Below are 12,087 nucleotides of genomic sequence, written 5' to 3'. Positions count from 1 at the left end.
AATGTGTTTGGATGTATTACCTTTTTTGTTGCTATTAACTTACTAACCTATCAAAAAGGAGTGTACTTGCAGATTTTTTGCATAAGTTCATAGTTAGATCAACTTCATGCATCTCAATGCAAAATGCATAAGCAATATTAGATAAAAAACTTCAAATCTCCCAGGTGTGGCCTTAATTTGAAATTAATTAGGGGAATGCGTGAATCTTTTCCTCCCATTCATTAAGACCAGGCCTCTCTTTGCTCATTTAGTGAAAAAAGTTGCATTTGGATCATTCCTCTGAAGTAGCAAACTGAAAAATTATCATTAATTTGCAGCTAGTTTGGAAGAATTGGACATCTCATGACGTTCATAATCTTGGCACTTTTCTACTAATCTTTGTTGCCACAATGCTAAAATCTTGACATGATAGTGGATGCAGTTGAGCAACATCTTTTCCAGTCTCACATCAATTCTTCTGTAGTAAAATAAGGGTATTGACATGGAGCTTTTGATTTATTTAGCACATCTGTCAATTGTTTCCTTCATCTTATGCAAATGACATCAGACTATGAACCAATGCTCTTCCTCCTTAGATGGAGCCAAAAGCTTGCGAATAGCACTTTTAGCATGTTTCTTTGTGGCTGACTGATGAATCTGGAGATATCTTTCCCATTAAAGTATTAGGAGCAGAGTCGGAATCTCCAAGCATCTAACTTGGATGTTTTAAACTTTTGCATCCGTATACTAATTTGTTGCATGCTCAGTCTTTGATTTTGCAGTATTTTCTCCTTAGGCTACAGAAATGCTTCAATTGATAGCTTCCTTCTCCTACTTTGTGATTGATTTACCCTTTATCTGTTGGTCCTGCATCCAGAGATAATCCAATGGCTATGTCAGATTGCTGCCATTGTGTTTGCGTGTGTAACAAAAGAGTTTGTACCTTGTAGATTTGGTTCTTGTGTAAAATTGTTGGCGTATGATGTTGAGGAAGCAGACTTGGTGATTAATGTTATTAATCTCTTTTCAATGTTTTGCATAGATTACCATTTTGCTGCATAGATGTAAACAGTGTTTCACACAACCTTATTGCTCGTGCTGGAGTCACTGTAAATGTCCATAACACTTCAAAATACAATTGCTTAAGCAATTTGTCAGCTTAGTAGTTTTGCTTGAGCTGCCAATAGTAAATACAACTACCTTTTTGTACTTAAATGGCAGCTAATCATTCAATCTTTTGCATAATGTAAGAGTATAGAATAGCAATCGCCTGTAATCTTTTAAACATGCTTGCCAAACTTGTGCTTCAGTCCTTTGGGTACATTAACCTAACTTATAAACCTTTATATACTGAATGTAAATCTGCAATTTCTAGTTTCAATTTTCATATAATGCCAGATTCACCACTTTGCAGTGTTCCAAATCTTTAGAAAAAAAAATCTGCTTTTGCAGCTTCTCTAAAGAATGTGAATGTTTGAAATAACAAAACTGAACTTCCGTGTATAACAGCTTACTTTCTTGCTTTCTCTCTCTCTTCAAATTCTTCTGTCAGGCTGGGGCAACAACCAATTTCTAAACAAGGGGTAGTATACTAATAGTATGAAGTTCTGAAAAAACTCTTGACAGGACCCAATCTAGTTTTTCCCTCCTACTGTATGTATATTGCAAATACAATGATCATCATATCCTTGAATGTGCTAGACATTTCCTCACTTTGTTTTTACACTTTGCCACTGTGAGTTCATAGGATCTTTTGTTGATCCCTGCTTGACTTTCTTTATTACTATAGTCATGCAATTATGATTGTTTTAATTAATTATATCTTTTTTACATGTTTCAATGCCGTGGACTTCAACTCTGCAAAAAATGCCAACTATACAGGTTTGTTCCATTTCTTTGAGAAACATGATTTCTGAGTGTTTTAACCAATCCAAGTTGAGTTGTCTATGGCCAATCAAGCTGGGCATTGTCAACTTACTGCAACTCTTCAAGCAAGCCGACCTTAAGCTGAACTTTGATGGTTGGGTTTGTTTACAGTCCTGGGTACTTTCTTTTTTAACTTAATAATAATGGTGTTTGCGTTTCAGCTATGGAGAGATAGCAAGAAACAGGCTGAGGTAATTGGTGGCCACAAAGCATATTTGGTTGTTAATGAAGTACTCGAAATGATTGAAAATGAGTGATATAGCACAGCGGACAACTTTTCTTTCTTATTATTATTTTTTGTTTCTAAATATCACTTCTTTACAAGGAAATTAAATTTGTAATTTTTTTCTGATAAATTAGAATGGCAAAAAATCATTTCTGAAAAAAAAAAAAAACCGGCATGTTGTTTCCCTAGCTATGCTGTTCTATACAAACTGTTGCTTTTGAAAAAATTTTGATCAGAAACTTCAATTTATTTCTCTTATGTCTTCAAATATGAATTGCTTGGCAATGCTCTTTGTTCTGCTGTCATATAAGAATGCAATGCCACTGACGCATTCTGCTGTAACTTTTCTAACATGTATATTCTCTCAGAGAGTTAAAATCTGCAGATTTCTACCTTTATCAATGCCATTGCAACATTTTTCAGTGTAATTTACTAATTTGGGAGAGAGACAGGTAATTTTTTTTTTTTTTTTTTTTTTTAGAAAGAACAAGCAAGTACATAGGTTATCTTCCATTGCACAGCACATTAGACATACACACACATATAAATATATATGAAGAATTATTTCATTCATTGTAAGAGTTTTTAAAATTTACAAAGGGATTACAGGATTGTCACATGGCTTAGTATGACAATATATGTATAATCATTTTATACTGTCAGAAGAGGATTTAAAATCCACGAAAGGGTTACAGGATTATCACATATCATATAATGATAATCATTTAATCAGATTATGCATATTCTTTAGTGATGGTAATTGGCAAGGAAGGCAGTTGGTGAGTAAATTCTCGTGTTCAAATAGTAATTTTTCATGGTTTATCAATGTACATATATAGAGGTGTAAATGATACATTAGTACTCGTAAGTTACTCGAATTCGATTCGAAGAAAATTTGAATTCGGTTCGATTATTATCGAGTCAAGCTCGAGCTCGAGTAACTCGACTTATTGATCGAGCCGAATTCGAGTATTCTTATATCCGATTCGAATAGCTTTCGAGCTTAATTGAGCTTTTTTATTTAAATATATTTTTATTATTTTAATTAATAAAATATTTCGAGTCCGAGTCCGAGTTCGAGTTCAAGCATAAATAATCGAACTTTTGTCTAATATACGAATTGAGCTTATTTTTACATATTAATCGAGCGAACTCGAGTAGCTCGAATTCAATCACGAATCGAGCTCGAACTTAAAAAATAAAATTCGATCGAGTTCGAATCGAATATCAAATATTGAGTTGTGAGTCGAGTTCGAATTTCTCACTGTATCGACTCGATTACACTCCTATACATACCTACCAAATAAATCAAATAAAAAGATTATTTATCCTTGTACTAAGTAAATACTAAAAGCTTATTTGGTACCAAGATAAATAAACAAAAGCTTATTGATTGAAAATATAAATAAAAAAAACACTCATAATATGACCCTAAAATAGTGTTGATAAAATAAATTAAAAAATAAAATAAAAACTAAGATGAACTCTGTTAATCTTTTCGTCTCAAAATATTTGTCATGAGTTGATTTTTATCAAATTAGAAAAAAAATGACTTTAATATATTTAATATTAAAAGTTTAAAATTTTTTTATAAAATTAAAAAAATCATAAAAAAATTTTAAAAGATAAAAATGTTTTAAATGTTTTTAAAAAATAAGACATGATTTGGGGACATCCTAAAATAAAGAGACAAAGAAAATGAAACAAAGAGAGTACTGTAATATTATAATTTAATATTAAATTTTGCCTTCTATGCTTCAATTTTATTGAATTTTGTCAATATTTTCAATTTTAATGATTTTTAAAAAAATAATAAAATTAAAATATTTTATGAAATAAATTGTTAGTGCAAATAAAAAAATTGTAATTTCACTTTTAATTTAATTGATTTTTGAACAGGGAGTAACACAATTGAAATAATTTACAAATCAATTTTATTATTTTATATGAAAAAAAAAATGCAAATACTGTTAAAATCTAGAAATATTTCACATATGCCCTAATTTCTGCTTTCAACCTCTGCCCTAGCGACAAAAATAAAATAAAATCAACTACTCCTTACTCATAGGATTTAACGTCCATGCACGTAATCACCGTCCATCACAGTCATCACCGTCGCTTCTTAATTCAATGTCTCTCGTCTCCTTTTTCTGGGTCCCACTTCCCCCCCTCTCTCTCTCTCTCTCTTCTTTTTTTAATATTTTATTTAAAAAACCCCTAATAAATTGAAAAAGAGAAAAAACGGCCGTTTGGAAAGAATCTGAGAGAAGACATTACGCGAACTCCTCCTTGCCTCGACTCCCTCTGTAAACTTTTTTCCTTTTTTTCTCTTACAATTTTTAAATAATTGTTGTTTCTGGCTATATTTATGATCCCTAATTTTTTTCTTTTAAATTTGAATTTCTCTTACATGAACAGAAAAATAGAGTTTTGATCTTCAAGAACGTTAATTTTTTAATTACGACCGCAATTCAATAATTGAAATAAATATTTTTGCTTTTTTTTTTTGGTTGAGTTTCAGGCTGTTTGATTTTTTTTTTTTTTTAGCGACAAGGCGTTCTTGGGCTTTTGCCCTTCAGGGTGATTGATTTGGTACTTTGTTATTAATTGATGCGAGAATTTGCGTGAAGGGTTTTTTTTTTTTTGGAAAATTTAAAATTTTTATTGAATTTTAATGTTAATAAGCTATGTGGTTGATGAGAAAAGGCCATGGGAATTTTAAAAAAAAAATTGTTGAATTTAACTTTCAGTCTTTTGGTAAGTTGCTGAGAAAATACTATGGGAATTTTTAAAAAAAATTTGCTAGTTTTTGTTTTTATAACTGTAATGTTCAATTATGCTCTGTTTGGTTGCTGAAGATGGGACCTTGTTAGAAAAAAAAAAATGTTTCTCTTATATTGAATATTAGTATTCAATTATGCTTTGTTCGATTGCTGAGATTGGGATTTAAAAAAAAATATTTCTTTTCGGTTTTTCGACTTTTTTTAGATAAAGTTGTAAAGTTGTTTCTTTTTGTATTGAATTCTGATTTTGAATTATGCTCTGTTTGATTGCTGACAGAATACTGGAATACAATAGAAAAAAACTTATTTCTCAGTACGAAACACTATTATTTTGTGATATCTGGTACCTTTAAACACAAATCCATTATTAAAATGCCTAAGTAAATGGAGAAGAACTACATAAAACTTGAAACTTTGAATGATGAGTTGTTATTATCTGGGCTTATTGATTTTGTCAATTGATTTAGTTTATATTTTATTTATTTAATGTGTTTTGGATGTAGGGTTTTGGGATGGTTACTGGCAGTAACATAGTTATGCTACCGACTATGTATAATGATTTAGAGAGATCAAACGGGAATTTGGAAGATAGTTTGACTGAGCTAGAATTGATTTTGCGAGCTCATCATAATCAACAATTTATGGGTCGTGAAAGGGATCTTAATATATATAGGAGTGGTAGTGCTCCGCCCACGGTTGAGGGATCCTTGAGTGCTGTTGGTAGTCTTTTTGCTAATCCTGATTTTGGAGACATTAATGGTATCACTAATGTCGGCAGTAGTAGTAGCAATAATGAAATGCTGTCTGAAGATGAGATACGCTCGCATCCTGCATATCTTTCATATTATTACTCTCATGAAAACATAAATCCGAGGCTACCTCCACCATTGCTATCGAAAGAGGATTGGCGTGTTGCACAAAGGTTTCAGTCTAGTGGGTCTTCCCTTGGGAGCGTTGGGGACTGGCGAAAGAAGTTGGTTGATGGTGGTGATAGTTCATCGCTATTTAGAATGCAGCCTGGTCTTTCTTTACAACAAGGACAAAATGATTTGATGGAACTGAGGAATGCCAATGCAAGGAATACGTCCAGGAAGATGTCAGCTGAGTGGCTTGATAGAGGCTCAGATGGTTTGGTTGGGCTGGTTGGTACTGGGCTTGGTGCAAGGAGGAAGAGTTTTGCTGACATTCTTCAGGTGATGTAGCCCCCAATTCTACTGATGAGTTTGTAGGTTTTGTGATTTTTTAACCTTCGTTTTAATGTTTCTGTACCAATATGCTTGTTTTTTCTTTTTTTCTTTTTGTGATATTCTTGCCATGATGGATTTCCCATTAGGGGATTTCCAATTTATTTTCCCTCTTTTTCTTTTTTTAATGTATTTTTTCTTACATTTTGTCTTTGTGGTTGTGGTGAAGCAAGATTTTTATTTTGATTGTCAATTTGCCACTGAATCATTGGGTCAAGTTCTCTAAATATCTCATATGGTTTATAATTAGGTTGAAGACTTTCCTACCTTTTTCTCAGATTGTTTACAGTTTCCATCCAGCATCTACCAATTTACTTTTCCTTTCCCTATCTTTTAATTCTTTTATTTTTGGTTGGACCAATCTTTTGTTTAGTAAAGTATTTACTCAACTCACTTTCTAGAGCAAACAATTTTCAAGATTCCCAGAATTCATGGGTACTTTAGTATATATTTCTTTTGCATAGTGTATCAGTTGGGATGCTCTTCTCTGCTTCTTTTCATGTCTTTCATGCTATAAGGATTTTCATGAAAACTGTGTAATACAACAATGTAATAACATACTTGTAACCTTCATATGATGATCAAAACAAGTGGTTCAAAGAAGAGAAGGGTATCAAATTTCTGTTTCTAGATCCTAGATTATTTCTTTTGCCTTTCAGAATAATTCTTCTGCAACATTTATGTTGGTGTATTCAGTTATTTTTAAGTTTTGGATAATCATGTATATTTATTTTTGGCCTTGAATTTCTCATGTTTGTTTTGCAATGATGCACTTTTTTTTTTTTTTTTTTTTTTAAATATCTGCATTCTTTTTATTTTTATGCTTGAAACATCTTGACATTGCTTAACATTAAACAATCTGATCTAACTCAATTGAAAATGGACCACTGATTAAGTGAAATACCATTTATTTAATTTAATGTGTTCTGTAGTGCAACTGACGCGATAATCTCTTGTAGGATGGACTTGATCGACCCGCCACCTTATCAGGTTACCTGTCACAGCCAGCAAGTCGTAATGCTTTCAGTGATATGTTGGATGCAGCTAGCATTTCTGATCCCAGCCCACCTGGTTTCTGTAGTGGACCAGAGTCAATGGAGGGCTTGCCTGCTGGAGTAGCTCATTCAGGTATGGGAGGAGTTCAAAGCCATGGTAAAACCACTTCTCACTCTTTTGCATCTGCTGTGGGTTCATCATTATCGAGGAGCACAACTCCTGAACAACATTTGGTTGGGAGGTCTCCTGGTTCTGGACTTCCTCCTGTTGGGAGCAAGGTCAGCCATACTGAAAAAAAGAATATCATTGGATCTAATGTCCAAAATGGGCATTCTTCTGCGATGCCTGAACTTGCTGAAATTGCAGCCACATTATCTGGGTTGACCTTATCAAAAACTAGACATGCAGATGAGAATAGTCATATGCGATCTCATCTTCAGGCTGGTCTGGATAATCAGCTGGATTTTTCATTCAACATTTCCAATTATCATAATCAGAGTGTGCAGCAGCAATTCATTGGCAAGTCCAGTGCAGAAAAGCTCTCTTATTCAACAAACTATATTGACTTGGCAAGGAAAAAGGGGTTTGCCCCAAATATTAATGCTTCTAAAATTAGTTCCAATGGGCAAGTCAGCATTCCCAAAAGAACTTCCTCATCTGCAGATCTTTATGGAAAAGTGCATCCTTCAGGACTTGGAAGTTTGGAAAGATCTGATGTTGGCTATACCAATGTGAATCTTGCAACCACGGATTTCATTGACCATCTTCCTGGTGCATATTCTGTTAACCAGAAGTTGAATTCAGAAATTAGGAACCATTTAAATGCAGGTATTGTATCTACTGGAAACTTGTATTTTTTTTTTATTAGCATTTATCATTTTATACATTTTCTCATTTAACATATTTCATTGTGTTTTTTGTTTTAGGTTTCTCTTTGACTGGTATTGGTGATAGGCAAAGTTTAAATAGAGCTGGAAATCAAGAGTCTGATCTCCTTTCTCCACTTTTGGATCCTCGATATATCCAGTACTTGCAAAGAACTTCTCAGTATGGGACACATGCTGCAGCTAGTCCTGATTTTGCTGGGAACTATTTGGGTACTTTGCATGGGGATTTGGATAGCCTTCAAAAAACATATCTTGAGGCAATATTTGCTCAACAGAAGCAGTATGAGCTGCCACTTTTAGGTAAAGCTGGTGGTCTGAATCATGGCTGTTATGGAAATCCCTCGTACGGACTTGGCATGCCATATGCTGGAAATCCACTGGAAAATTCTGTTCTCCGGTCCATTGGTTCTGGAAGTATACAGAATGACAGAAATGCACGTTTTAATTCAATGATGAGAAACTCAACAGGAGCATGGCACTCAGATATCAGTAATAATGTGGATAGAAGATACGTATCATCTTTATTAGATGAATTTAAGAACAACAAGACTAGGTCTTTTGAACTCTTAGATATTGTTGACCATGTTGTTGAATTCAGGTACATGTCATGGTTCCTTCTTATTATATGTTATAATGCCCTGATGCGTGTAATGTACTAAGTCTCATTCCTATTGTGTGATGCAGTACGGATCAGTACGGTAGTCGCTTTATTCAGCAGAAATTAGAAACTGCCACGGAGGAAGAGAAGAACAAAATATTTCCTGAGATTATTCCCCATGCATGCGCTTTGATGACTGATGTCTTTGGAAATTATGTCATACAGAAAGTATATGCTTCATGATGTACTTATTAAAATCAGCTAATCATCCTGTTTATATAGTTATAATTGGTTAGTCTAATTGTTGAGCTGGATTTGCAGTTTTTTGAGCATGGTACAGAGAGTCAAAGAGCAGAGTTAGCCAGTCAGCTTACTGGTCACGTGTTACCTCTCAGTCTTCAAATGTATGGTTGCAGAGTGATTCAGAAGGTGCATGCACTGTATTTTCCTACCTTTCTTTCATTCTTTCTAAAAAAATCCCCATGCTTTATTGGAGTCATTTTTTGAGTATCGTTAGCGTCCATCTTATCTGGAGTCATTTTCTCTTAAATTCCCTGGCTTAGTATACGTTAACATGCTGCATGAAGCCATTTTAATCATCCAAATTATAATAGATATGACTGTTTTGTTGTTTGGAGCACTTGATTACACACCAGAATCCTTGAGTTACCAAATGAATTAGCATGTTGCCAACGAATTCTGATTTAGGGATGGTAATATATGTAGGGAGAGCTTGTAATGCAAGTTACTGTGTGAAACCTTTTTACTTATTTATGGCTATTTAATGACTAGAAAATTTGCTTTGATAATGGTATTGGATGAAGTCCTGTTTTATCATGATGGTGCACAAAGTTAAAGTGAATTGCTTGTATATCTTTTGGGCTTATGGGGTTATGAAGGCCTCTTATTGCTACAAATCTGATGACCACAGGCTTTGGAAGTGGTTGATGTGGATCAGCAGGCTGGAATGGTGGCAGAGCTTGATGGTTCAATCATGAAATGTGTTCGTGATCAGAATGGTAATCATGTTATTCAGAAGTGTATAGAGTGTGTCCCTCAGGATCGGATTCAGTTTATCATTTCAGCTTTCTATGGCCAAGTTGTGGTGCTTTCTTCCCACCCTTATGGTTGTCGTGTCATTCAGGTTTAAATTAATTGATCATACCCTTTCATTGCTGGAGATTTAACATTTATTTTTATTGATTTTTACTCACTATTAATGCTGATAGAGGGTGCTGGAACATTGCAATGATATAAAAACCCAAGAAATCATTATGGATGAGATCATCCAATCTGTATGCACTCTCGCACAAGATCAATACGGGAATTATGTTATTCAGGTATCTAAACTACCTTTTGAATGTAGTCTATTATTTACTTTTCACTTGGGAAATGTAATCTACTTTATCTACCATCAGAGAAATGGAGTTTACCCTGTTTTTGTCCCAAGTTAATTGCTTTATCTTTCTTTTGCCTATATATTGCTCATTGTTGTGTGCTTTGGGAAACAGTTTGTAATTAGCAGACTTTCATTCTTTGAATGTTTTTACACATTATAGTCCTTTGTCTTGGTTTCCAGATCAGATATCATCTATTCCTTCTTCCCAGATCAGTCTTTTTCTTCTCCTTGGATTATCTTGAAACAGTGCCATGAACCTGGTCTCGTAAGGAAGCTAATGTGTGCTCTGTTTCATGCTAAAATCACTTTTTATTGTGCTTTTGGCACAAGTTATTTCTTCCATTTTTTTCCTGTTGCTTGTTGCTCTAGCCGCCTTTTGCCAATATATGTCCTATTTTGACCATCCATGTGATTGTATTAATTATGTGTCTGTGTGGTAGCATGTTCTTGAACATGGTAAACCACATGAGCGATCTGCTATTATCAGCAAGCTTGCAGGACAAATTGTGAAGATGAGTCAGCAGAAATTCGCTTCTAATGTTGTTGAGAAGTGCTTGACATTTGGTGGACCTGAGGAACGTCAAATTTTGGTCAATGAGATGCTTGGTTCTACTGATGAAAATGAGCCATTGCAGGTCTGTTGCAATAATAATTTCCTTTAGAACATGCAAATAGTGATATATATATGTATATATAATATTAGTTTTTTTTTTTACATCAAGTATTGTAAAAAAAAAAAAAAGCTTACTTTTGGAAACAAATCAGAAGCTCAAATTATTTTTGTGTGACCATGATAAAAATTTATGTTTCAATGGTGAAGCATCTTCTCTCTGTGTCTTTTAATCAAATCAAAATGAGTATCTTAGTAAGAGACGTGAAATTCTGTGAAAAATGTTGAAATATGACTATCATCCTAGATAAGATGCTGCGTATGTAGAATTCTTAGCATCTCCTGAGACCTAGCAAAGTCCATTTTATGCTGCTTTTTCTTTGTTGTTTTTGTATTTTATCATTTTCTGCACGCCTAATTTTTTCCATTATATTTTATGTTGCTGTAAATTTCTAGATGTCAGTGGGATGCTTTTGAAAGTCTGTATAATCGTGCACTTGCATGAATGTGCGCATAAAATTTTGGGTGTCCCTAGCCTAGACCTCATACATTCTTGATATTATTGCAAATCAATGGCATATATGTCCTTCATTTGAATGATCAGCAAATATCAATTTCATGATTGTTAATTTCCATGAATGTTTTTCTTTCTTATTTTTTGGTCAGAGCTTCTGTTTCAATTCTTTATTTGCTCTTGTGTAATCCTAGAAGTTGTTGAATGGATAACTACAGGCCATGATGAAGGATCAATTTGGAAATTATGTTGTGCAAAAGGTTCTTGAAACTTGTGATGATCAGAATCTTGAGTTGATTCTTTCTCGAATCAAAGTTCATTTAAATGCCCTGAAGAGGTACACTTACGGCAAACATATTGTTTCTCGTGTCGAGAAGCTTATTGCGACTGGAGGTAAGTATCCCTTTATTTCTCTTGAATTTTGACCTACATTTTTTTTTTTGGCCAGCCTCATTTTTCACCCATTCCAACTTATAAACCCAAATTTCTCGACTGCAGAAAGGCGCATAGGATTACTATCCTCATTGGCCTCCTGAATAATCCATATATAACCATATATGGCACTTTTTTCTCTGCTGCCACGAGAGGATTGCAAATTGATGCAATTTGTACAGCTGACATGGATGGTGAATATGCGATTCATCATCTTTAGTCTCTTATTCACTGCAAAAATATTGTAGATAACACAAGTCTATTAGGTTGGAGAATAAGATGATGATCGATGTGAATATCTTAATTGTATATATGCCGCGCTCTAATAATTTTGAAAAGAAGACTGCTGAAGATTGTTTCGGATGAATGAAGAGCAAAGGATGGCTTATATTTTTCCTTATCCATTCTGGAAGTAGATATAGAAGGGATAGATTGTAAAGAAGAAGTTTGGATGTAAATGCTTAATAAAAGGTAGATTCTTTTTCAATTGATA

The 12,087-nt window shown here is 33.8% G+C and overlaps 1 protein-coding gene across 2 annotated transcripts; it reads left to right on the top strand.

Moving 5' to 3' along the window:
• The first annotated feature begins 4,382 nt into the window (after positions 1-4,382).
• On the top strand, positions 4,383-12,081 carry LOC111295748 (pumilio homolog 4-like). Of its 2 annotated transcripts, XR_016327660.1 has the most exons (12): positions 4,383-4,437; positions 5,418-6,107; positions 7,118-7,982; positions 8,081-8,639; positions 8,726-8,867; positions 8,961-9,068; positions 9,571-9,783; positions 9,869-9,979; positions 10,219-10,317; positions 10,479-10,673; positions 11,381-11,555; positions 11,661-12,081. XR_016327660.1 is itself a non-coding variant. In XM_022889447.2 (11 exons), the coding sequence occupies exons 2-11, from the start codon at positions 5,427-5,429 to the stop codon at positions 11,696-11,698; spliced, it is 3,087 nt and encodes a 1,028-aa protein (XP_022745182.2). In that variant the 5' UTR covers positions 4,383-4,437; positions 5,418-5,426; the 3' UTR covers positions 11,699-12,081. The 2 variants fall into 2 exon arrangements, 1 of the variants encoding a protein (XP_022745182.2); XM_022889447.2 differs by lacking the exon at positions 10,219-10,317.
• Positions 12,082-12,087: the final 6 nt, after the last annotated feature.

Source organism: Durio zibethinus, chromosome 14 (assembly GCF_047325235.1).
Source record: "Durio zibethinus cultivar Kanyao isolate XHJ-2024 chromosome 14, ASM4732523v1, whole genome shotgun sequence".
Classification (NCBI taxonomy): Eukaryota; Viridiplantae; Streptophyta; class Magnoliopsida; order Malvales; family Malvaceae; genus Durio; species Durio zibethinus.
The sequence above is the reverse complement of the archived record's forward strand: the minus strand, read 5'-3'. Positions and strand labels throughout refer to the sequence as shown.

Bases quoted from the DNA above. Each gene is read 5' to 3' on its own strand.
- LOC111295748 (XM_022889447.2), top strand. From the start codon at position 5,427: ATGGTTACTGGCAGTAACATAGTTATGCTACCGACTATGTATAATGAT. The intron at 6,108-7,117 runs GTGATGTAGCCC...AATCTCTTGTAG, and splicing joins GTTTTGCTGACATTCTTCAG to GATGGACTTGATCGACCCGC. The intron at 8,868-8,960 runs GTATATGCTTCA...CTGGATTTGCAG, and splicing joins GAAATTATGTCATACAGAAA to TTTTTTGAGCATGGTACAGA.